This window comes from Sinohyriopsis cumingii, chromosome 4 (assembly GCF_028554795.1).
Source record: "Sinohyriopsis cumingii isolate HCF-2022 chromosome 4, ASM2855479v2, whole genome shotgun sequence".
NCBI lineage: Eukaryota > Metazoa > Mollusca > Bivalvia > Unionida > Unionidae > Sinohyriopsis > Sinohyriopsis cumingii.
The window spans coordinates 15,638,212-15,663,259 of NC_142964.1; the positions used below are offsets into that span (position 1 = coordinate 15,638,212).

Here is a 25,048-nt window from a genome sequence, read left to right on the forward strand (position 1 = left end):
TATCTCTCACCACGAGACATACTCAAATTGACATGTGATGTCCAAACATAATTCTGTCCCTTCCTGCTTTAGTTCATAAAGAATCTAATGTTCCTTTTTATTATTCTGTGCTGATTATTAACACTTTTTGAGAGGCCAAATTTGTCTCATCTTCAACATGCATTGCTTGCTGGACGCCATTTGAGAAAAAAAAAATTTACAATCAAAAGTTTGATCATGCAAATGCTTTGCATGAAAAAATACATGCAGTTTAAAGCATCTGATGTACTGCTGTGAAGTTAGTCTGGTTATTTGACTAATACCACTAATTACAGTATGAAACCTGGATCCAAATCAATAGCAGATGAATCGATTATCTGGATTTTTCAGCAACAATAGTTTTTCGTAGTTTTTGCTTTTTTTCCCATAAGTCCATCTTTTAAGGTTCATTTTTATAAGACTTAGGCAAAACTGAAAGGGTTGGCAGGACTGCTACATAGGAACTGAATGTCAGCAAAAATTGTATACATACAAATATTATGATTAAAAGGGAACTGAAAAGTTAAAATATTAACATATATTCCTTATATGTCAAAAGTTGCTTTAATTAGTATATATTCACATTATAAAACATGACCATAGAAAAGATACATTTTTCATGTCTAATTCATTCATGTATTCATCTTTTTCTCTCGTCATTTTCAAGTTTTATGTCAGAATCCAAATTAAAGTTTTCATCAAACAAATTATTTGAAGTACCTGTATGGCATTTACAGATGCTTGATTTATACTTTATATTTTTCAAATTTGCAGCAAGATGTACAGCGCCACCTAAACTCTCAAGATGTACATAATCCATCATCAAAATCTGGTAAGTGTTAAAACAATGGTACACATGCAAATGCCGTACCCAATTTTTTTGTATTAAAGCAAACAAATAGTGTTGTGACATATCTACAGTTACGTAATGCACTACTAGATTTATTTTTTAGCTCTACTGGACATAAGCCAGAGGAGCTTATGGAATTGTCTATCGTCCTTTGTCCATCATTTATCTGTCATTTAGTTTAAGTTTGCTATCACTACTCCTCCGAAACTGCTTGGAGGATTGCCTTGAAACTGTAATCACACATTCCTCCCATGGGTTATTTGGTCCTACATGAAAGTTGTGCTGCGCTGACATCCACCACCACAGTCATTTTGAAAATGTTGCTATTGCTGTTCCTCCTGAATGGATGGTCATATCAACATGGAATTTTACTAAAAGTTGTCTCCTAAATGGATGGTCATATCAACATGGGATTTTACTAAAAGACTCCTCCTGGATGGATGGTCATATCAACATGGGATTTTACTAAAAGTCTCCTCCTGGATGGATGGTCATATCAACATGGGATTTTACTGAAAGACTCCTCCTGGATGGATGGTCATATCAACATGGGATTTTACTAAAAGACTCCTCCTAAATGGATGGTCATATCAACATGGGATTTTACTAACGTTTTTGCAACAAAAATGTGAGACATGCACTGATACAGGATAAAAATGGAAATGACATACATTAGTTGAAAACAATTTGTGGCCACATATGCAGAATAATAAACAACATATCAATGCTAAAGGTGTACTGTACTGTGGCATGATTGCAGGTATTAAACTTTCATAAAATAAAGGATTAGGAACCAAGCCTGGTAAAACAGCTTTCACCGACACAGGGCACCAATATTAAATAGCTTCTTGTATCGATCTCTCAATCTGTTGGCAGTGCTCAAAAATTCTGATAGTCTGAAGCAAAGGGGCACCTCTAAATTCAGATCAAACAAGTCCTGTATTCTAATAGAGGTGCCTGTCAGGCTTATATAAATAAAAACCCATCTAATTTGCCTCATGATGAGATGTGGAAATGTATTTTCATGATATTGACATACCTGCCATAACACAGTGCAATCTGAATAAAATCAGATCACCACTGTCTTACCCTGAAGTGAAGACCTGATTTTAATCAAATTATAACACTACATCTCATGCTAAAAAGATGATTTTTGTACTCTTAAACAACTGATGGGCATGTGTTGAGAAAACAAAATTTTCAGTACTCTTCAAAAATACCAACAAAATAAAAAAATGTAACACCACTTTCAGAATATGTCTGTTACACATATGTATAAAGGGTAAACAGGCATGACTGGAGTTGATGTAAAACTATCCTTTCAGCAGTTTAAATAGCGGCAATGAAAAAGCAATGAGGTCAGGTATAAACCACCATTTCACATATTACTTAATTGGCTGATAAGTGAGAAGTGTTGGAAGACTCCAGTGGGTGAGCCCATTGTTAATTTTCAATAGGTAAGATCAGGAAGTGAAACAACCCAATACAGGTACATCAAAAAGACGCTAGATGCACGAAGGAGGAGAAAAGTTATTATCTATCATTGCCTTCAATGAGAATGTTAAGCACTATCTATTATAGATTTTTTTTACAAGTTTGTGAACAGCAGCGTTTCTCTGAAATCAGATTTTTACTGCATATATAAAATGCAAAGCCTGATCATTTCAGTTATCAGAATTGTGCTGAAATAAAATTCATTTTTGATGCTGATTTATGAAGCAATTAGCTATCAGCAAAGCCAAACAAAAATAAATTTCAGAATTCCTGGTTTATGGAGTTTTACTCTGTGAGGCATGCAAGCAAAAATATAAGGGGGATGGGGCTAACAACATATGAACATACATCAACTCGGTTCTGACCAGGATTTGCTCAGAGAATCCAGCAGAGAAGTTTTAACACCAGGACCATCCAGTCTCCAGTGAGTGTAGTGATGAACACTAATGGCATCTGCATTATCTTCAAACCCACCAATTAAATCCTAGTGAATTTATATTTGAACTGCAGCAATTGCAATTTGTGTGACAAATAATAATAGCAATCAGGGAAATTTGGGCATATAGGAACTGGAGTCTGAGCTTGTGGAATTTCAGCCAGGGCATGTGATTTTGTTAAGTCACCAGTCCTGGGCCTGTGTCTAAAACAATTTTCTTTCAGCAATGGTTGGACTTGACCACACAGACTTAAGCTTGCCCAAACCGAACTAAGGTTGTCCTGAGAGTCTGGCAAGTGGTGTTGCAAATCCCTATCATTTTCTAGGCACTACATACCACGGAATGTTCAGATGTGCATGAAACCATGTGCATACATGCTAGTATATATACATGCTAGTATATATACTTGCTGGTATATATTATTCCAACAAGACTAAAATTGCACTGAATTTCTTTTTAATAGTTTCAACATACAGAAAATACAACAATTTTAAATGTTTAGGGATTGCTCAAAGAGGCAATGGGATACAATTTGTTGCTTGCTTTTCAAACTATTTGCATGTAAGAAATAGTCAACCCTCTTATGCCTAGTGGAAACAAATTAGATTTATGCAATTAATCTGACAGTTACATGTTGTAAAGTACTTTATAGCCAGGTATATAATGCTGTTTTACAAGAGTTTCATGTACTCAATCTTTTTATGTTCAATTAACACCCTACTTTTATCACATCCTAGCTCAATTAAGTCCAGATTTTAATACGACCCTGACTAGACATGGACATAAATGGATGCATGAAGAATTTGCACATTTACTTTACAATGTAAGCACTTACCAATCAATGTAAATTCTTCCAGTTTTGAACAGCGCCAGGCCATCATAACAAAAGGGTCTTCCTCCGTTGTGCTGATATACAGATTCGGATACCCATCCTGGAACCCATCAATGACATAGAAACTCCTCAGGCTTTCACTGTGATGGGTAGAAATGAAGTCGACAGCAGCCATATTCAAGTTGGAGCAGAAAAATTGCCGGAAGTTTGTTAGTGGTAGACATGGTTGAAGAATATCAAGAAGGCTTGCCACACCTTCATATGAATGAATCAGATTGATAGTCACTTCCAATTTTGGGTGTCGATTTCGCAACTTTCTCCAGGTTTCATTGGTGATCTTTTCATGGTCTGGCTCGATTCCATGAACGTGAATACAAAGTCTGTCAAGCTGGTCTTTCTCTGTGGAAAAAAATGCCTCAAGGAGTGAGCTGCTCAAATAGTCATAATCAATACTAAGGTGTCGAAGAGCTTTGAAACTACGGATAAGGTCTACATTTAGGTCAATGATGCCATAATTCTCAGAGTCTTCCTTCACGCTGGCAAGATGCAAGGCCTTCAACCTGTCACAATGGTAACGACTCAGCAGTTCCAGGACAGTGTGAGAATGTTCCAGAAGTTGGTCAACAGATCCAAGAGACAAGTGCTTTAGCTTCCTGCTATTGCTGATTATCTTCTCAATGCAACTGAGATATCTGCAAAGATGAGAGTTTAAAAAAATCAAAGGTTCATGTTTAAGATACATCTTTTGTGTAAAATCCAAACCAGAAATAGTGACTTCAATGACTCATGCTTGCAAATACCATTCCCTTCAACACTCACAATGGATAATGACCCAGGGATCTGAGCTCAAAATTTAAAGCATATCGATATTATCGAGTCTTCCTGTAATGTCTGTTCATGTCGAGTCTAGTCAAAAAGAAATTTTAAAAAAAGCCATTATCAAAATTTACAGTGGATCTTTTCCAAAATAAATCGGAACTATTACTTTAGTACTGTACCCTTCCGTGATGAAAAAAAATGACCATGGCAACTAACAGAAGGTAGACCCTACATGGCAATGAATGGATGTGATTGTATATCACTGAATTGTCAGCAGTCATGGTTTTGGTTAAAAGACAGGGGCTCTATTACCAGCAATTTCAAAAAACAACAATCAGCTAATCTTGTACATGCAGCCAGTGCTTTTCAAGATGGGCACCATGACGGCCATATTCAATTTCAGAATGGTAAAATTTCGAATAGAATAGAATAGAATATATCTCGATACCCACTAGAAATTATGAAAAGTCTTTTGATGAAAGCACAATGTCAAAATAACCAGAAGTAGTCAAAACAAGATTTTCAAGTTCGCCATTTTTGGCAGCCACATAAGCACTGTATTGACAACAGTTTCATTTACAACCAACCAGATGTCATAAGAAGTCTTTCAGTGAAAATCCCATGCTGATATGACCAGCTTTTCAGGAGAAATAGAGAAAACAAGATTTTCAAGATGGCCACTGTGGCAGGCATACTGAATGTCTCAATGATACAGCATACAATCACGGCCATCCAAACATCTGAAGTCTTCTGGCGAAACCCCATGTCAAGATTTTTTCTATTCACAAGAGCAGTGATCACAAGATTTTCAACGTGGCCAATGTGGTTGTCTACTGGACATAAGACAGGCACCATTTTCATGTACAGAAGGGCCACAAGCCTTAACGAAAACCCCAAGTTGATATGGATATTATTCAGGAGAAGTTGACAACAAGTGATAAAAAGTTTTTTCAAAATGAATGTGCCTGTAAAAGTTTCATGGCATTCCTTCAACTAGGTTAAGTATAATAAACATGTGCTATGGACCACAAACAACAGACAAAATACCATCCCATGAACTCTTCTGGTCTATGACCATTAAGGCTAAAAACCACGACAGTATCACAATACACCTCAGCAATAACTCATCACTGACACAGCTCAATGAACCTATGAATAATTTCCTACCCTTCAAATAATCGGAGCAAGCTGGGTATGTGTACAAAATCATACTGAAAATAAAGTTCCTACCAACAAATACCATTTTAATTCAGAGTAGCAGACTTAAAAGGATTTCTTGCACAGTGTGAAAACAAACAATAGATCTAACACTTGCTCAAGTAGACACAAGCTATACTGTGCCTATAGGACTCACGGTACTAATTCAGTTCCCGTAGTAAACCTATGCATACACCATATTAAATATTCAATAACTTGAAAATTTTGAGTGCTCATGATCAAACCTATATTTATCAGTATAGATGAAACCTGTATGTCAGCTTCTGTGCTGAGGAAAAGAGATGAGCCATGGCATTTTCTGGACCTGCATGTGTTTGAAACATGTGCCTTCAATTCCGCACCAAGGAGTCAGGTGCTAATTTTAGTAACAAGTGTTCCAAACTCAAGACTGTTAAAGGACCGAAATTCCATCAATAAAACAAGTTCTCTAAAAAAAAATCACTTACAACTAGGATAAGCTCTCAAAAGATTCTTTTTCGTAAAAAAATAACTTACATTATTAACCAATCTTGATCAGCCAAACCCATATATACTCTATTTTATGTTCACCCATTTTCAGACTGGTTCCAATTTTCCATATCACTAGTACCAAGTGTCCTAAACACACCCCTCTCATAGAGCCCTTGTAAACCCAGACAGACTTCAACAAATTATGGAAAGCAATACCACCAATCAAGATAATGAAAATCCCAGCAAGACCACACTTTACACCTTCACCTGCATTCTAGGCAGGCACTAGCTGTATAATGCCCACATATAAATATAAAACACATGTAACACCTTCCTCTCTCCAAGTCCAGACAGACCCAGACACATTTTATCAAAGGGTAGAAGACAAGAACTCGAATCAAGATGATGAGACTTCTTTCCAACATAATGCAAATTGCAGTTCACAGTGCCATGTGAAAATTAGGTTTTAAGTGACTTGAACATTATAATCTGAGATCTTAAAAGTATGTGTGTGTTACAACTCTATGGTTCTAAACTATGTAACAGTAAGGAAGTGATGCAAACAATTTGAGTACAACTCGGCAATTTATTTCACTAAGTTACATAATGAAAATTTAAAAGACACTTGCAGTTCTGTGATGGCCATAATGATGTCAGATTGCTGCCATTTTCAGAGACCAGCTGAACATTAAAAAAAAGTTCTTTGGTGAAAACTCCACATCAATATGACTTTTTATTCAAACAATGGTGATAACAAGAATTATAAGATGGCTGTCATATTGGATATCAAATTGGTATCATTTTTATTTACAACCAGCCAGACATCATAAGAAGTCTTTTACTGAAAACCCTATGCTGATAGGACCATCCAGTCAGGAGTAGCTATATCAAGATTTTAAAGATAACTGCCATGATGGAAATATTGGTCATCAGTTTAACTAAACTGACATGAGAAGTCGGTTTTACTTAAAATTATTACTCAAGATTACTGCCCTTATCATTAAGGACCAACCTGACATCATAAAAAGTTTTTTTGTTGTTGTGCAAACATGTTGTTGACATGACCATTCATTCAGAAGGCATAGTAGTAACATTTTCATAATGGTAGTCTGAGCACCACCATTCTCATTTGGGACCAACTAGAGCATGAATGAATGTATGTGGAAAGTTTCAATGCAATCCTGCCAAGTAATTTAAGAGGATAACTGATAACAAACTTGTGGTGACGCATGGACATCAAACAACAGACCATCACATAAGCTCTTATGGTCTCTGGCCAGTAGAACAAACAATTCCATTCTTGCTGTTCTTATTAATATTTTTATCAGCAATTTTAAATAACAAGGCAGAGATGGTGTGCTGGAGAGGTTTCAGCTGGATAACTTTGTAATACCATAGGGTGTGCCAGTCAAAGAAGATTGGGCAATTAGGAAATTGCTAAGGCCAAGTGGAAAGAAAAATATGTACAACCCTTGGAATAATGGATTAAATTTATACCATTATGTTGACAACTGAGAACAACTTTTGCTAATGCTGAGATTTGTCTAAAAAGACATACTTTTTAGTTTTTCATCATCATCATCAGTCCCATACTCTGGCAGAACGTTAGGGCACCGCACAAGGCCAACAGCCCGCTTCCTCCATTCCTCTAGATTTTCTGTCTTTCTCAGTGAGTCGCTAAATTTCAAGCCTAGCCACTCTAGAATGTTATCTTCCCACCTCTTTATCTGCCTGCTTCTCTTTCTTCTTCCTTATATAGTGCCTTGCAGAACTGTCTTGGCAAGTCCTGATGATCGTGAGACATGTCCATAGCACTGCAGTTTATGTTTTTTCACTGTGATCAGGAGGTCTTCAGGGGCCCAATGACTTGTCTGATCCTTTGCCGTATTTCTTCACTGGTGACACAGTCTTTGTATGTGACACCAAGGATCTTTCTGAAGCATCTAATCTCTGTGGTCTGTATCCTTTTCACTAAGTCAGCTATTATGGTCCATGATTCGCAGGATATGGAGATCACCAGCGAGTGCATCAGTATGACCTTTGAACTGAGTGCAATGTTCTTGTCATTCCATATGGGCTTCAGTTTTTTCAATGCTGCTGTTGTCTGTGCAATCCTGGAGAGTACAACAGACTTCGATCCTTCATCTGTTACAGCTGCCCCCAAATACTTGAAGCTGTGGACTGTTTTTAGCTTCGTACCCTGGACCCTGATGTCAGTGCTGATGTCCTTGGTGTTGTTGGTCTTCATTTTGGTCTTCTCTGCATTGATTTCCATGCAAAAGGCTGCTGAGGTATTGTCGGGGGTCTCTACTAAGCTAGCTAATTCTTGCTCATTTCCTGCTAGTCCATCAATGTCGTTGGCAAAACATAAGTTGGTGATTGTTCTGCCTCAATTGCTGACTGTCCCTTTAGGTTTTTCAAGTGCATCAGCCATGTTGAATAGTGTGTGAGAGAGCAGACAGCCTTGTCTCACTCCGACTGTCATTCTGAACCAGTCCCCTATGCTGCCGTTGAGGTATACTGCACCGGTGGCCTTGTCATCGAGGTGCTCTATTACTGTGATGAGGTTCGCATTGATGTTATACAGTCTCATGGTCACCCACAAGGCTGCATGCTCTACCCTGTCAAACGCCTTCTTGAAATCCACAAAGACGTGGTACTGATCTTGCTGGTGTTGGAGATACTTCTCACACAATATCCTGAGGTTGAAGATCTGCTCTGTTGTGCTGCCCCCTGCTCTTAAACTTACCTGCTCTTTCAAGCCAGTGGCTTAAGTCTGTTCAGCAGTATCCTCAACATGACTTTGCTTGGATGGCTTATAAGACTGATAAGGATTGTATGGTGGTTCTGACACTGTTGCAAGTTGCCTTTTTGGGGGAGGGTGATGATCAGTGAGTGATTAGGTCCACAGCGATGGCCATATTCCTATCTGCCAAATTTTGTTGCAGATGTTTGTGAGGGCACTAATCATTGCTTCTCCCCCAGCTTGGATCAGTTCTGCTGGGACGTTGTCCACTCCTGCTAACTTCCTCTTCTTCAGTGATCTCACTGCTGCTTCTACTTCTTCACATAGTATAGGGTGGTTGTCGTCGTTAGTTGCTGGAAGGACGTTTAGTATGTGCACCTCTAGCTTTAACATCACAACTTAATTCATCATCCATTTATTTTAATGTCAAATGAGAAAAAAAGTGGTTCTGGCTACATTGAAAAATTTTGTTTTGGGTAGGCAAGTAATTTTTGTTTGTTTGTTTGGACTGATTTAAATGAAGCATAAACTAGAAAACAAGCTGAAATAAACTTTGATCATAGTTACAGCATTAGGATTGTTGATTCTGTTGCTTTTTAAACAAATAATTTTCATTGCTTTTTTCCTTACAAACAACACAGGCTCAGCAGGAATAAATAGTGTAAACAGAACCACACATATTCTGCTCTTTGGCCTTATTCTAAGTGTTTGACAATGAATGAGCATTAGCAATCTTACAACATACAAATTGATGATATAATAATACATATGCTCTGTATGATTAGATGGGGAAAAGAAAAAATCATTCTTGGGACTTTAGATTTGGGACTGCAAATTTATCCAAGGAAAAAGTCCTGGACTGCAGCATTCAAACTCTTTTGGAGAACCCCTGATATTCTTTCAAGTGATTCCCTCTAACTATCAGACAGTCAAAGAGTATCACAGTCTCATGGATACAAGCAATGACCAAGTTTTCAGTGTCCAAGGTGAATCCTCTCCCTGTATACTGTTGGGTATAACCCTTGCTGCTTTGTTCAGGGATGAAAGGCAAAGAAGACCAATGGAATAATCAATAGGAATTTTGCCTTTCACAATATGTCACTCATCAGACCTCAAAAAGAAGATACAAGCATTATTCGCAATATTTGAAATATTAAAAAACAGGAAAAGGATTCTTTTAAACTTTGTGATATTTTTCATTGCTTAAATAATTTTAAACACAAAAATATACCTATACAACTATGAAAGTTATGTATGAATCAAATATATAATTTCTACATCATAACCAATTCATTCTGATCATCATGCATCAAACAACATGAACAAAGGCATGTCCAGTTATATCAAGGATGAAAATCAACAGCATTACAGTATAAATAAGATGTCACAAATACATGGTTCAAGTTTTCAAGATTCATAAAGGCACTCAATGGGCTGACAGCAAGATTCCAACTGGCTGAAAATCAGAGAACTATATGAAGAGGCTGTTAGCTTTTATTCCTTAAGAATGGCTCCTGCTGTAAATTTTACAAAGTTGATTTTCATTATGAACAGTTAACATGTGGAACAGTTTACCAAATACATGTAGTATGATCACTACAAAAATACTCAGTTAAAAAGCTGATTCAACTGCAGTTATAAAAACTTATGAACAACCAGGTTAATATTAAAAATTCCAAACCAAAAAAGTATCATGGTACAGTTAGTTTTAGAAGCCTTTTATGGGATTCTCATCAGAGTTTCATCATGTAGAGTCCTGCACTCAGAGAACGCACAAGTCCCTAGCTTATTTCTAAAAATCCATGGCATAAAACTTGTGAGTCCCACGGTTTCAAAAGAATAGAAAGGAAAATAAGTATATCATCATTTTATTATATTGTGTGCTTTTGGATTTTTTATATAAGCTTTAACAGTTTTAGCCATATCGCTACAATGTCTGCAGTATGGCAGTTTATAGTGATGTCTAGCACTGAGGCATCATGCTGCAGACATGAAGCAATATATCCCACCCAGTTTACAGTATCCTGACACCAGTCCTAACACTAACCTCTTAATGCAAAGCATCAAGTCAGGCAGCTGCTAGTACAATTATTAAAAGTCTTTGGTATGACTCAGCGAGGGTTCAAACCTGCAACCTGCATCTGAGGCAGATGTTCTAACCACTTAGGCCACTAGAGTGGTTCATTATTAGATTTAAATTCTCTGCTTTACAAGATTGCATTATAGAGAAACTACATTTCTCTTTTCAATAACTGCCAAATAAGTTTATATGATACTGCACTCAACCATCTGCAAACTGTTTTTCAAACAAGTTACTGTCTATACTTTTTCATGTTCTTCGACTTAATGAATGAAATGAATGAAAGGCATCTGGGTTCTCAAAATCTTCAAGTACAGGATGTTCCTCCATTATTAAAGTTTTTAAAGTTATTCACTGTTTCACTGTATGGAACTGTGCTGCTTTGCAGTCTCATTTTTCACAACAATATCAAGATTTTTTTCCAAAACGTATATGAGATTGTCTGTCATTTTTGCATAGCACAGAAAGGATTCTTTCCAGAAGTCTTAAACCCCTCACAAATTGCTTTTAATGTACTACCGGATTTTAAACAATTAGAACTGTACTTCCCACCCAGGTCTCTAAGTTCTTTCTTCTGTTTGATACACTACAAACAGCTAAATAAAAAATAATAGCAGCATCAGTGCCTTCCTGGATCAACTTCAATGGGAGTCCAAGTGAACCCAGATCCAGATGACCAAAGTGGACATGGAGTACAGCTCACATTCATTTTCAGAACCCCATGCATTTCAGCCGAGGACCTAATCCCTCCACTTTTGCTCTGTGACAGAGCAATACATTATTAACAAATCACCACCGTGCCTCAACTGGCACGCCAATGGCATCTCCACCCTGGAGCAGCTGGTAAGCATTATTAAGTGAAATTTGAACAGCCAATCAAGGAAGAAAACCTTGGAAAGACTGACATGTCAAAAGTGATTAACAATCAAATACCATTTCACCAGTCTGTGAGCTTTATTTTGTTCACATATATGGACATTAAAATATTAATTTTAAAAGTCTTTTATATTTTGTACATATAGAATGACTACACCCTGACATGACGAGAGGCCCACCTTGTTGAGCTTCTCTGAACAGTGTAAATTTATCCAACTATGTAAACATGGAAGGTAATCTCTGATATATGGACAATTAAATTTCAGATATCAGCATCTTCTGTTTAAAAACAAACAACATAAAAGAAAACACTGAATTTACAGTTAAATTTGAGCCACATGTTTAGTCCATAATCAGTGATGTGATGTTTGGATTTTTAACGTAGCTTTAAAAAAATTAAGTCATATCGCTATGATGTCTGCAGTGTGACAATTTATAGTGATGTCTAGCACTGGGGCATCATGCCACAGACATGTAACATGATGTCCCACCCAGTAACATTATCCTGACACCAGCCGACCAGTCCTAACACTAACCTCTTAATGCTGCGTGCCAAGCGAGGCAGCTGTTAGTACCATTTTTTAAAGTCTTTGGTAAGATTCGACCGGGGATCAAACCCACTACCTCCCGCATCTGAGGCAGATGCTCTAACCATTTGGTCACCTGAGTGGTCCCTAATCAGTAATTGCACTGTTATGAAATTGAATTCTGTTAAGTATATCCTGGTACATGATTTTATCAAATTCTTATAACCCTTATTCATGGCCATGTGTACAGAATATCTTTAGTTCAGTCTGGCCTAGGTGACTCGAGTATAGTATGACATAGAATTTATAAACAGATGTTTACGTATGTGTTGACAATTTAGTAATAATAATCTTAATAATAAGATGCAAAATGGCGCCTATGATGCAGTTTCTCAGTGACTGATGGGATATCAATGTTTCAAGAATAATTCTGTGGCTTCCCAATGATTGCATGAGGTCACGTAAATATTCTTAACTGATGCAAAATCAACAGTGTATGTCACATTGGGTCTATTGCAAAGTAGTCACAATATACGATGAGGTAACTTTTGCTTCAGCTACTGATCAATCAAAAGGTACTGTTCATTCTGATCCTCTTTTAAACACTCAGATTATATGTCTAATCAGGGTGAAAAACAATAATCATGTCGTCGAACAGGAAAAAGATCCTGAGTTCTCCTGTTTGTTTCAGAGGGCTATTAGCAAAGTTGACTCTGTAGTGGTTCCTAAGTCATATAGACAGGAAATTTTAAGTTTAGCACATAAAAACTTGTTTGGCTAGTCATTTAAAAGTCGTCAAGACTTACTCCAAGGTCTTACATCATTTTTAATTGCTGTAAATTAAAAGTGAAGTTTCCAAATATTGTAGATCTTGTTTTATTTGTAGTGTGAGTTCTTCTGAACTGCCTACCTTTTGGACATGTTGTCCATCGACTATTGGGGTTGTTAAAGAAAAACTTTTTTTAAAAAGGATTGACATTAACTTTTTAGATTACATCTTTGATTGTGAAATGGCTACAAATAATTTTCTGTCTACACACTCAAAACTGACACTGACACAGGTCAAAACTACAAAGGTACGAACTTGTCAACCTGATGATAAAGTTCTGTCTCTCTTGCCTCAACTTCAAAATCCTCTTCAAGTTCGATAGTATGTTCTTTATAAAGCTAAAAAGGTGATTTAAATGATTTCAATACTCCAAGGAGGCACTAACAGAAATAACTCTGGCACCTGTTATATAAGTAATTTGTAAGAGTATGTTGATTGAGATAGCTTTGTAAATTATTCAATAAATTTTGTCCCAAACAATGATTTAAATGAGGACATACAACCTTATATAATGACTTTGGTTCACGCAGTCTTCAAAATTCTGAAATATTAAAAAATCTGGACAATAAACTTTATTACAGCCAGAGGAGAAGAATGAATTAAAGCAGCTAACATGTGAATGTGAGCACTTGTTCCCAGATGTTCCATCTCGAACTAACAAAATCAACCACAATGTTAAAATTGTCAATTCTAAACCTGTAAAACACCCTTACAGGATGAATCATCTTAACTCTTTGCCTAATAAAGTGTATGGCATTTTAGCCCTTAGATATACATGTAGCAAAGTTACCCAGTGCAGTGCACTATAAATAAAACACCTGTTACCTATTCAACTCCATAAAAAAAATAGGCCTGCCTATTAAATGCTAAGCAGTTTAATGTATATCATGTTTAACAGCAATTTTAACCATTTTACATTTTTGGTACATATATATTATGTATGGAAAGATTTAAGAGCAAAATCCGATTGTTATAGCTGTATAATTATTTTTCACAAAAGAATTTTTTTAATGTACTTAATTAAAATCTTGAAAGAACTTATTCATCATCAAATCAGTGAAGCCGCATGACCAACCGTAGCTGCCATTTCTCATACTCGAAACTTACAAGTTCTTTGCGTCTTCATCGCTAAATCAGCTGAATTTGATAATTTATCAAATCTAATTGCTGCCTACATCAATATCAGAGCCTTTACCTAAGTTACTGAAGCTTTCATAGTTCTAATCGTGAAAACTCAAGTACTAAACAAAATCCGCGACCTCCATTTTGAAGAGTGGAGAATACAACCCAGTTACTTTAAATAGCAAATTTTGACTGGAGCATAAACAGTGACCACGTGACCCGATGTATTAGTCATTCAACAGTTGATATAGCATCTAATGGGGGTTTTCCCTGATGGTGGCACAATGAAAACCCACTAAAAATGGCTGATGTGTCAAAAGGCGCCATCATATGAATTGGTTAGAGACGTCCAAAGGTGCTTCCATGAGAATGGAGTAGAGGTGTCCAAAGGTGCTGGCATGAGGTAATGGGTTAAGCAGGAATGTTTGAAGAAGGAAGTCGAATATTTATTGGAGAAAGATTTTATTGAACCAAGCAAAAATAACTGGAATTCGCTGTGTGTTCTTGTGCTGAAAACAGACAATTCTTTCCTAATGTGCATGGATTTCAAGAAAGTAAACAGTGTCACCAAAACAGACTCACTTCCAATACCAAGAATTGATGACTGTATTGACAGGATTGGAAATGCAAAATATGTCACCAAGTTTGACCTGTTAAAAGGATTCTGGCAGATTCCACTTACAGATAGAGCACAAAAAAATTCAACTCTCGCAACTCCAGATGGACTCTCTCAATACAAAGTGATGCCATTTGGTTCGAAGAATTATCCCGCCACATTCAAGCACTTAATGAACATGGCAACATCTGGAATAAATGGATGTGAAGCATACACTGATGATGTCATTATTTACAGCGATTCCTAGAAGGATCACCTGGAAACTCTCTAGAAGTTCTTTGTTCACTTGAGTGAGGCAAAATTGACAGTTAATCTCAACGAATTTTGCAGAGCTTATGTCAAATTTTTAGGACATATAGTGGGACATGGTCAAGTTAAGCCTGTAGAAGCTAAGGTTAAAAAGCTCTGTGAATTCCCAGTTCCTTTCGTGTATACAAGTTTATATTGCTTTATTTTGTATGCATTTTGTACATTCATTAGACCTCTTCCCTTGAAATTTTGTCAAATGTGTATTTGATTAATATGGAAAAAGAAAGCTTTATTAAATAGATCTTTCTTTTTCTTATGAAGGGAGGTGTTATGTATATTTTTTTAACTCTGGTACATGATTTTATCTAATTCTTATAATTCTAATTCATGGCCATAATGTGTACAGAATATCTTCAGTTCAGCCTGGCCTACTTGACTCGAGTATAGAATGACATAGGATTTATAAATAGATGTTTACGTATGTGTTGACAATTTGTAATAATAATCTTAATAATAAGATGCAAAATGGCGCCTATGGCATAGTTTCTCAGTGACTGATGGGATATTGACATTTGCAGAATAATTATGTGGCTTCCCATTGTTTGCACAAGGTCACGTGAATATTCTTAATGGATGCAAAATCAATAATGTGTGATGTCACATTGGGTCTATTGTGAAGTAGAGTTGCACTATATATAATATGATGTATATAATGAGAAAGTTACGCTATCAGATTTATTCCGATTTTCAGAGTCATTCACACTTATTGTGTTCCTGTTGTTAAGTCTGCAGGTGTGTTTTATGCTGTACTTAGATATTTCTTCAAGAGGAAAAAAATTTGTTTGGACTGTTTAATGGAAATAAGAAAGTGCTCATTATTTGGACTATAATATTGTTCTGGAACTGTTAAGAAGTATTTGAAGGAATTCTGGACAATGCCATCTCGACAATATCATGGTTCTTGGAGGACCATTTCTGGTATTTAAATTCATAAGGAACTTTCGTTCACTTAGGACTTTCTTTGGCCCTTATTAGGACTAGCCTGCATTCACTTCATAATATTGTTAAGTTCCTCTCACAATTTTTATTTATAACTTTGATAATTAATCTGTTTGTTAAGTTTTATAGAACTGGTTGGTTTTCCTTCTTTTCGGTTACTTAAGTATGTGACCATAGAGTCGTAACAATATACACGTACACAACTATCAATTAATTCAATTCTGAATGCATGTGTACTGATGAGACTGGCCATTTAATTTTTATGGGGTTAGATTATTATTTCCGAATGTGGTATTTTTTTTATTTCATTCATCACAAGGTCAGTTTGTTTCGAGTAAAGCAAGGAATGGCATAGTGTCATTTCATTTAAGTAGTTTTCAAGCACTGACCCCCACCCCTGCTGTTTGGAAACTTAAACGGACTCTCCCTAACAAACACTTGGCTTCAGCAGATGTTCAGCAGAAATCAAGGCAGCGACCACTGTAAGATGTCAATTTCAGCGTAGGAAAGGTATGTTTCTATTAAAATGAATGACTTGGTGCATTTCACTTAATACATGCAGCTAAAATTATGGTCCAGACATAAATAATGGAAGTTTTACTGACATTTGAAGAGTCAATGAATGATGACCATGTATGGAAAGACCAAAATGTCATGCATAATCTATAATCAGACACCATTTCAAGAATCAAGTGACCTTAATTTCTCAAGAAAAAGTACTGTATTTTCTGCACATTTTGAGAAGGCTGATATACTTATTTTGCGATATGTTTTGACTTTTACTTTTACACAAAGAAAGCTGAAAAAACGCACACTGACCTGATGAGAGGCACACTGTATTGACATTTTCTTGGACAATGTAAATTTTTCTTACTGTTTATGAAAAATAATCCTCCAGGTTTAAACAATTAAATTCCAGTTGACTGCCACTTTTGTCTAAAAAGACAACAAAACAAGCAAATTATGAATTTATGAATCACGTAATGACCCAGTCATAAGGCTGAATATTCATACTTGTTCAGTTTTAACTATATGCGTACTGCAAGAGACTGGCCATTTAACTTATGGGGCTAGATTGTTCTTACCAACGGAGATATTCTTTTATTTCATTCATCACATGATAATTTCAAAAAAAGAAACAAAATGTCAATGTGTCCTTATTATATTACAAATCTCAAGCTTAAATCACACCACTATAATCCTGTGACTGGATGTCAGAAGAAATAGTACAAGATATTACTGAGAACTCTTAAGGGACCCTACCCTGTCCTGAACTCACCTTAAAAAAAAAATTATATACACACACAAACACAGTCACTTGATATCTGACTACCAGTATCATTTTATTCTTATGCACATTTATTTGGTATTATGCACACTTTGAGTAAGTAGACACACCGACTCTTGCTTTGGTGCCCCTGCCAGGAAAGTCGGGGTCTTCTTTAAATTTTGGTAGAGACCATTTTCACTCCATTGTGGTCATCCTTAACAACTGCATGAGAGCATGGTGTGCTGAGCAATTCTGTGAGCCACCGCAGCAACTTTATCAGGAGCGTAGAGATGTAGAGATTCTTTTCTTTAATCCTCTCTACTCTCTCCACCACCAGCACGATGCGTGTGGTTCCGAAAGTATGTGTGAGCTGTACTGTACCTGTGGACAAATACCTGTCCCAAGCATCTAGCCAACACGGCAGTTAAATCACAAGAAGTTCATACTGAAGTCAGCTGTGGCGAAACTCTTTCAACTTCTTTCTGTGCATCACATGGATATGAAACAGATTAGTGGCAACAGTTGCAGAAGCTCTGACTTGGTACCTCACAAGCAGCTTTCCTGCATCAACTTAGTATTCAGCTTCAACCTCCCCACCCACCCCCACCCAGTGATTCTCAGGGATGAGGTGTATGTATCTCTGCTGTCACGGTATCATGCGATGAAAACGTAAACAAATCGAGTACTGCCATATGGTACAATTTTAACCCACTTTATCAAATCGTAACAAACAACTGATGCCGGTTGAAGTTCTAGATCTTAATTGAAAAGAACAAAATTACAATGTAAACCATTATGCCTAAAATAAATTCTTACAACAACCACTATAAATGCATTCAACATTTTACTGCGCAGTTTGTTTATAAGCCGAAACTAATAATAGCCGCTGTTTGTGATTGGCTGAGGACTTGCAGTGTTTTTCTTACCTGTCAGTTACATAAAAAGGTGGTTCACTTGTCCATTCTAAATGACAACTTGAAGGTTGCAAGCATAGACTAGCAATAACTTTGTTTTCGGAAAGTACTTCCAGGATTCTCAAACATTCGCGCACTTCCGTTGGGTTATTGGAGTTAAAACAGATGACAACTTGGCGCAAAAATCTCCCACATCTTTCCACAAGAAATCTCGTCCTTTGCCGCTTGCTGTAGCTTAAATTCAGCACCACCCCGCTCCATAATGATGGGTGAAAAAGGCAGCTTCTCCAGCGTTTACAACTTGACGATGCTCTTAGTCTGTCTTTTAGCGAAAGGTACGAAAATATCTCGACTATCAGTACACTGGGCATAACAGACCAACTTGGCCCAGCGGCCATTCTTTTGCATTTACTAAACGTCATTTGTCACGTGTATAAATATTGACTGGTTCTAACACAATTTTGTAAGACGGAAACATGGAAAGACAGTCTACAACATAAGCTGCCTAAGGTCTCACTGGACAGATTATCTGGTGAATTTTCATCCGACAATGACCAATTACAGAAAAATGAGAATAATTTTACACTGAAAATACAAATAAAAACAAACTAATGATTTTTGTAGAAAGCATACATGTGTGATTTTGACTGCAGTAATCAGGTTAATTCCTGATGCAACTGGTGGTTTTTATATTGAACCAAGACTGCCACCAACCCCTAAATTTTACATTCATTTTTTGACAAGTAATAGCTATTTTTAATATTTTTCTGTGACAAGGCAGCTAAAAGAATCAGTATGTGCCTTATGCATGAATAAAGTTCACTAGTACTATAACAAATTAGCATACTTTTCATCACCCCTCAAACATCTAGAATTTTATATATTTACCTCTGTAGCAGACACACATAAATACGTAAGCCAAGTCGGCAGCTCATTTGCAGCCCAAGTTACGCATTTGATCTCCAATGCTCATCTAACTGTGACAGACAGTCACCAACAAGCCAACCTGTTTTCAAGCCTAACTCAAAGTAAATCTAAACCACATTATAGATTTAGCTTCTGCGTGAACTTATAAATGTTAGGCTTGTGATAATTAGGTTCATGCCTTCTACCTTAAAAATTAGGAGGTGTCAAAATACGAAACTGTCCAGTGAGACCTAGGGTGAACTATCTAACACTATTTAAAAATATGCGTAATAATTATTGCTATTATTATTAGTATTAGTGGTAGTAGCAGTAGTAGTAATCAAACATGAATCACATTTGTGTAATACCTTTAATACATTAAACATTGAATAGAAAAAGCTAATTAGACGCAAGAGTGAAAACATTTGCTTCGATCGAGTGAACAACGGATATATTTAATGAGTGGGTGAAAAATTCCGTAGTGGCAAAGCCTCGAGTGAATACTTAGGTTTTTCAGCCAAGAGCTGAAATATGCCCGTTTTTCACTCGCAACAAGTATATTTTCTTGCTATTTTATACTCAAATGTGTGTTTAACGAGCGGATTTATAATAGTGTCGCTTTCGATAAGGTATGCTGTTTATGTACAGGTGTGTTGTGTTATTCGCTTGGAAAATGTAAATAGCATCAGCAACATAGTTATCTTTCACAATTCGGGGGGGGGGGGGGATCATCCTAACAAAAATTATTTAACAAAGAAAACCAGTTAGGTTGTAGGATGTGAACCAAGTACACCTGCTTGACAGTGGCTATGCTTGGCACTAGAACCAGCAATTTACAAAACGGCCTGTCATATTTCTCGATCATAGTATCATCAATGTTCATTGAGCCCAGTGAAAAATAATTTTCGTAATTCACTCGAGAGAGAGAGAGACAGACAGACAGACAGACAGAGTACAATGCAACTGACAAAGGGCAGTATCAATGAGTCTTTGTCAGAAGGCAAATCAAGGACAAATAATAAACCAGGAATCGCAATATAAATGTTGAATTTACCAAACTTGAATTGGTTGTGGCTTTACTGGAAGTATTACTTCTAAATTGTGGATAATGCGCCTTCTCGGGGTTTGATTTCCTATAGAAAAATAAATTGAGTGCAAACAAAAAATCATGTAAAGTTTTGTAAATTCAATGTTTTCTTGTTTGTTCATTGCTTTATTTATCTCTGTTTTGTAATTTTGCTTACTATAAAGACTCTGTGAGAATCGAAAGCGCTTAAAGTAGTTTTTCACTATTTTTGTCATTGTATTATTAATGAACGAATTCATTCATTCATTCATTCATTCATTCATTCATTCATTACCCGGCACATGGGATCACTTCTTGGATACGATGCACTTGAAAGGACTGTTGTGAGCCACCGTATTTGTGTTATCCAATAAACAAAAGTAGTATAAAGGAGTAATTTGAGATATGTTAGGACTGAACAATTTTTATTTAATACAATTTTCATTCTTATAATTTAAATGTGTATTATACTTTTTTGTGTTGTAATTTTGCAAATTCTGTAATCAGAAATGTTGCACTAGTATAGACATGAAGAGCTCTCCTTTATCAGCAAGTTCTCCTTGGCTGGCGTTTATCGGTAAGGCATGGATCCGGAATCTCCACCACTTGTTATGAGAGTTTCATAATTTCTTCTACCATTTGGTATGAGAAGATTTTTTTCATAACCTTTTTGAAAATAATTTTCGCTATAATTTCAGTACAGTATGATGTGATGATGGTTCATGGTAAGAGTTCTCTTCATCATGCCCATCTTCTTGACGGACACTAATCGATAGAGAGACGACAGATAGTTCGAGCCTCCTTTATAGAGGAGTCACTACTGACGATGATGATGCTATTTTACATCGTTGGGAAGCGGAGAGGTACTGAGTTCGAACTGCCAAGAAAAGGTAAACTATCATCATGAAGTCCAGTTGAAAACTGTTTTTTATTGAAATTATAGAATACTAGACACAGAAAATCCCATTCCGGATATAGAAATACGTACACATAAGTGTTAAATTTTAGATATAAAAATAAATATAAAATTACACTTTTCTCTCAAGCTTATCAACTTCATACGATTCTGGGAATTCAGTATTTTTAGAATATAATCTAAAGAATTAAATATCGAATAAATTAACGAATGCCAAAATGCTTCAAAATTAAATATTTCAGACAAATGCAACTTTCGTTTTGTAGAAAATTATTTTACTGACCTAAACTACAAAATATATTGCTCTGAAACTTTAAGAATATTTTTACTGAGCATGAAGTTGGCAGCGACTCGTCTTTAAAACAGACATTTCTATGATTACAAGAAAACATAAATTCTTACTAAAGTTGAATCAATCCATTGCATGTTATATTTAAAAATTTAAATTAAATAATTTTAAAAAATGCAAACAATGTTTCAAAGCTTCAGAAGAGACTTGAATCCAATTGTCTCCAAACATTGAAATCTTTTAGTTGCTCTCCTAAAGCAAATGTTTAAAATATAATACATAGTTTTGTTCTTGCCTGTAAAGAAAATGCAAACTGTCATCATGAAATCCAACGGAAAACTGTTCCCACACGGTTTTGTGCGTTGCTTGATATACTTCGGAAAAGCGGAGAATCACAACTTGCTTCCAAAAAAGGCCATGACTACCAGTGATTAATTTAATCTATGCTTCATCGTTAAGAAAAATTACAAGGTCCGTTTTCCGGAGTGTTACGAAAATTTACGACCGAAATGTAATATCTTTGTTTTCCAGATATTGTCGCCTGCCTGGGAACTTTCAGCTTCCGTTAACTTCATAGTTCACAACCCTTCCAATACTTGTTCTTTCGATTTACACACGTCATCAAAGAAAAACTGGCTGTAGTAGCACTTTCCATAATGGACCGATAAACGCCAGCCAAGGAGAACTTGATGATAAAATAGTGCTCTTCCTGTCTAAACTTTTACAATATTTCTGATTACAGAATTTGCAAACTTAGAATACAAAATGAAATAATTATAAGAGTAAAAATTGTATTGAATACAAACACCTAAAAATTCAATCCTAATAGATCAAAACAGCCATAATGGGGCCAGTGGCATTTAAGATTACGACCTCATTTTCGAAATGGGTCTGTATGGGGTCAGCGAGAATTTAACATTAGTACGTACGTTTGACTTTATGAGTTTGTATTGGGTCAGATGCTAAATGTAATGTTAAAATAGATACGTTTAACAATATGCATCAGATTAGTAATATGAGAGGACTGATGGGAGGGGGACACACAGGAATAACATTACGCACGTAGGTTAACATGATGGGAACGGTATATGGACAAATAGAAATCATATGTTAAAAGGGTCCACAGACTTATATGTTTGGAATGATATAGGGACAAAGGAAAATCCTATGTTAAACGGGTCCATAGGTTTAACATAAGAATGGTATTATCGGAAAAAGATTGTTTATGGGGCCAAAAGAGTTTATAGAAACAAAGAAAAGGTAATGTTGACATGGTGAAGGGAAAATGGGTCGACAGTTTATACGAACAAGGGAAGATGTAATATTAGAATTTTGATCTAAAATCCATCACACCATACATACAACCAAGCACCCACGTTGTGATTAATATACAAACACACATCCACAATCCAGCACCTTTGTATTACTGTCAAACATACAGCTCTATCATCCAACGATAAGGGTAGTATTCCGCACACAAGAGTCACGTACTAATTTCAGTGATGAGTTTTCCAAACACAGTCGAGTCTGAGTTGAACGCTCCCGCTGTTGTGCCTGCGGGCTTCCTCTCTGGCCTTGCTGTCTTGGGGGCTGCTTTTCTTGTCGCTGGATTCCTCATACCAAATCAGCTGAAATATTGTTCTTCTTTCCTGGGCCCGTAGGCTCCATACTGATGCAATATTAAGGCCTAAGCATTCAAGGCCCGTATATGTATCATCACTTCATTCTCTAGCTGTCTTGCTTGTTGCTCCTTTAGATGAGGGACGTGGCACTACTGACTGGTTGATTATGTTCAAATTCGGCCATGTACGTTCGGTTAATATGCACACCGTGCACCGTGTAATTATCCGTCAATTGGGTTCTAAACACCCATTCGATTCCTTACTGTGTGCACCACACATTTACTAATCAGTCCTGTCCGGATCGGGAAAATTAGGAACACGGTGGCAGAGGAGCATCGACATTTCTAGAGGGCTCCAAGTTGTCAAGGGTTGAAGTTGAAATTTTGATTTATTTACCCAAATGTAATAAAGCCGTCAACTTGTACCTTATCTTAATGATTTTATATATAATTTTGAAGAAAAGAAAAACTACTTGTAGCTGTGAGCGAAGGTTAGTAGGGTGGTTGAAAGAGGATTGTGTGTGTGTGTCTGTGTCCGACATAGTCCAAAGATTGAGTTTTAAAAATATCATAATTTCATCGTTATATGCACTGATATTTTATTTATAGTCATTATTCAAAGGTGAATCCAACTTGATTACTGCATTGTGTGTCGCCGCCACCGTATTGTTAGCACGCTTCTGGCATGGGTGGTACCATTTTTGTAACAGTAATACTCATACTCCACGTGCCTGCAGTGTGCAGTTCGTTGAAAATATTAGCTGCTTGTCAGAACGTGTGCAAAATGCTTATACCACAAAATCCAATCTGATTAAAATCCGATCCCCACTGTTCTGGATGAAGATCTGACAGCGTCCGCGTAGGGGTCTTGTTCTGGTGACCTTTGAATTAGCCAATGGAAATGCAGCTTTCAGAAATTTGAAAGTGAATCAGATCAATAGGCACACACTGATGCTCTTCCGGTATACTCTTCTATCTCCCAAACGCGAAGATATAAGACTTCATTTGATTGGCTGATACAATTTTTTAAAGCGATTATGGTAATGACATATGTCACCAGAACCTGACCCCTACGCGGTCGCTGTCAGATCTTCACTTAGGACAGTGGAGATGTAATATTATTCAGATTGCCACAAAATTTTGATTACACTGAAATAATAATCTATGTGCAAACTGGATAGATAATAGTAACGACAAAAATAACTATAGAAAGATTTAATGTCCATCAGTTTACAGCAGAGACAACACTCGGAAAAAGCCAAGTTACAGCAAAGTATTGCTCATTTGCCGTAGCATAAATTGGTAGGTCTACACTAAAGAAAGAAAGCTAGAACGCAAACGGCAAACTTTTTTTTTAAACCCAAAAAGCAAACTTTTAACTGCTTCACAAAGAATACTGAAACGTTCATTGAAAGTCTTAAGCACGATGAAGTTGATCTTAAGGTCCTTGCTACTAAGTGCTGGCCAACTGCTAACAGTGAACGTACACCAGCAGAATTAGCATATAATACGTATTAATCTAAAAACAACGATTATTCGCCCGTGCAGCAAGCCCCTGCAGAATCCGGGCCGATTAGGGAATAGGTCGCCTCTCCAAAGATAAAGGCCTTTTCTAAGCTGCCTAGTCTTTGTTTTCCTCTGTGTGTTTGAGTGTGTGTGTGTTTAGAAAGGGAGGATATAGGCTTGGCGACTGCTGTCTCGACCCCCAACTATCTAATTTAACTACCACCACCCCTGCTGATGTATCATTTACATCGTGGTCATACGATTTTTTATTTGGAGTTAATTGTAAGACTAAAATGTGACATTTTTAAAATCTAATTTTGTTTTGATGATAGTTAATGGTTTTCTATTGATACATCACTTGTGTTTTAGTTGTTTCGAAAATGTAAGGATGCAGTTAA

At 36.5% G+C, this 25,048-nt stretch overlaps 1 protein-coding gene and 1 long non-coding RNA gene across 2 annotated transcripts in view; one reads left to right on the top strand and one right to left on the bottom strand.

Annotated features, from left to right (window-relative positions):
- The window catches only part of LOC149800663 (F-box only protein 33-like), a 33,248-nt gene extending 14,504 nt beyond the window's left edge, over nucleotides 1–18,744 (bottom strand). The window contains exons 1-2 of the mRNA XM_089954701.1: nucleotides 18,359–18,744; nucleotides 3,635–4,323 (exon numbers count right to left, since the gene is read on the bottom strand). Coding sequence (XP_089810827.1) covers nucleotides 3,635–4,323; nucleotides 18,359–18,744 — 1,075 coding nt within the window. The remainder of the gene's footprint in view (nucleotides 1–3,634; nucleotides 4,324–18,358) is intronic.
- Nucleotides 18,557–23,630, top strand: LOC149800664 (uncharacterized). Its single transcript, XR_016420542.1, has 3 exons — nucleotides 18,557–18,681; nucleotides 21,017–21,208; nucleotides 22,055–23,630. It is a non-coding gene; the product is annotated as an uncharacterized LOC149800664 (long non-coding RNA).
- Nucleotides 23,631–25,048: the final 1,418 nt, after the last annotated feature.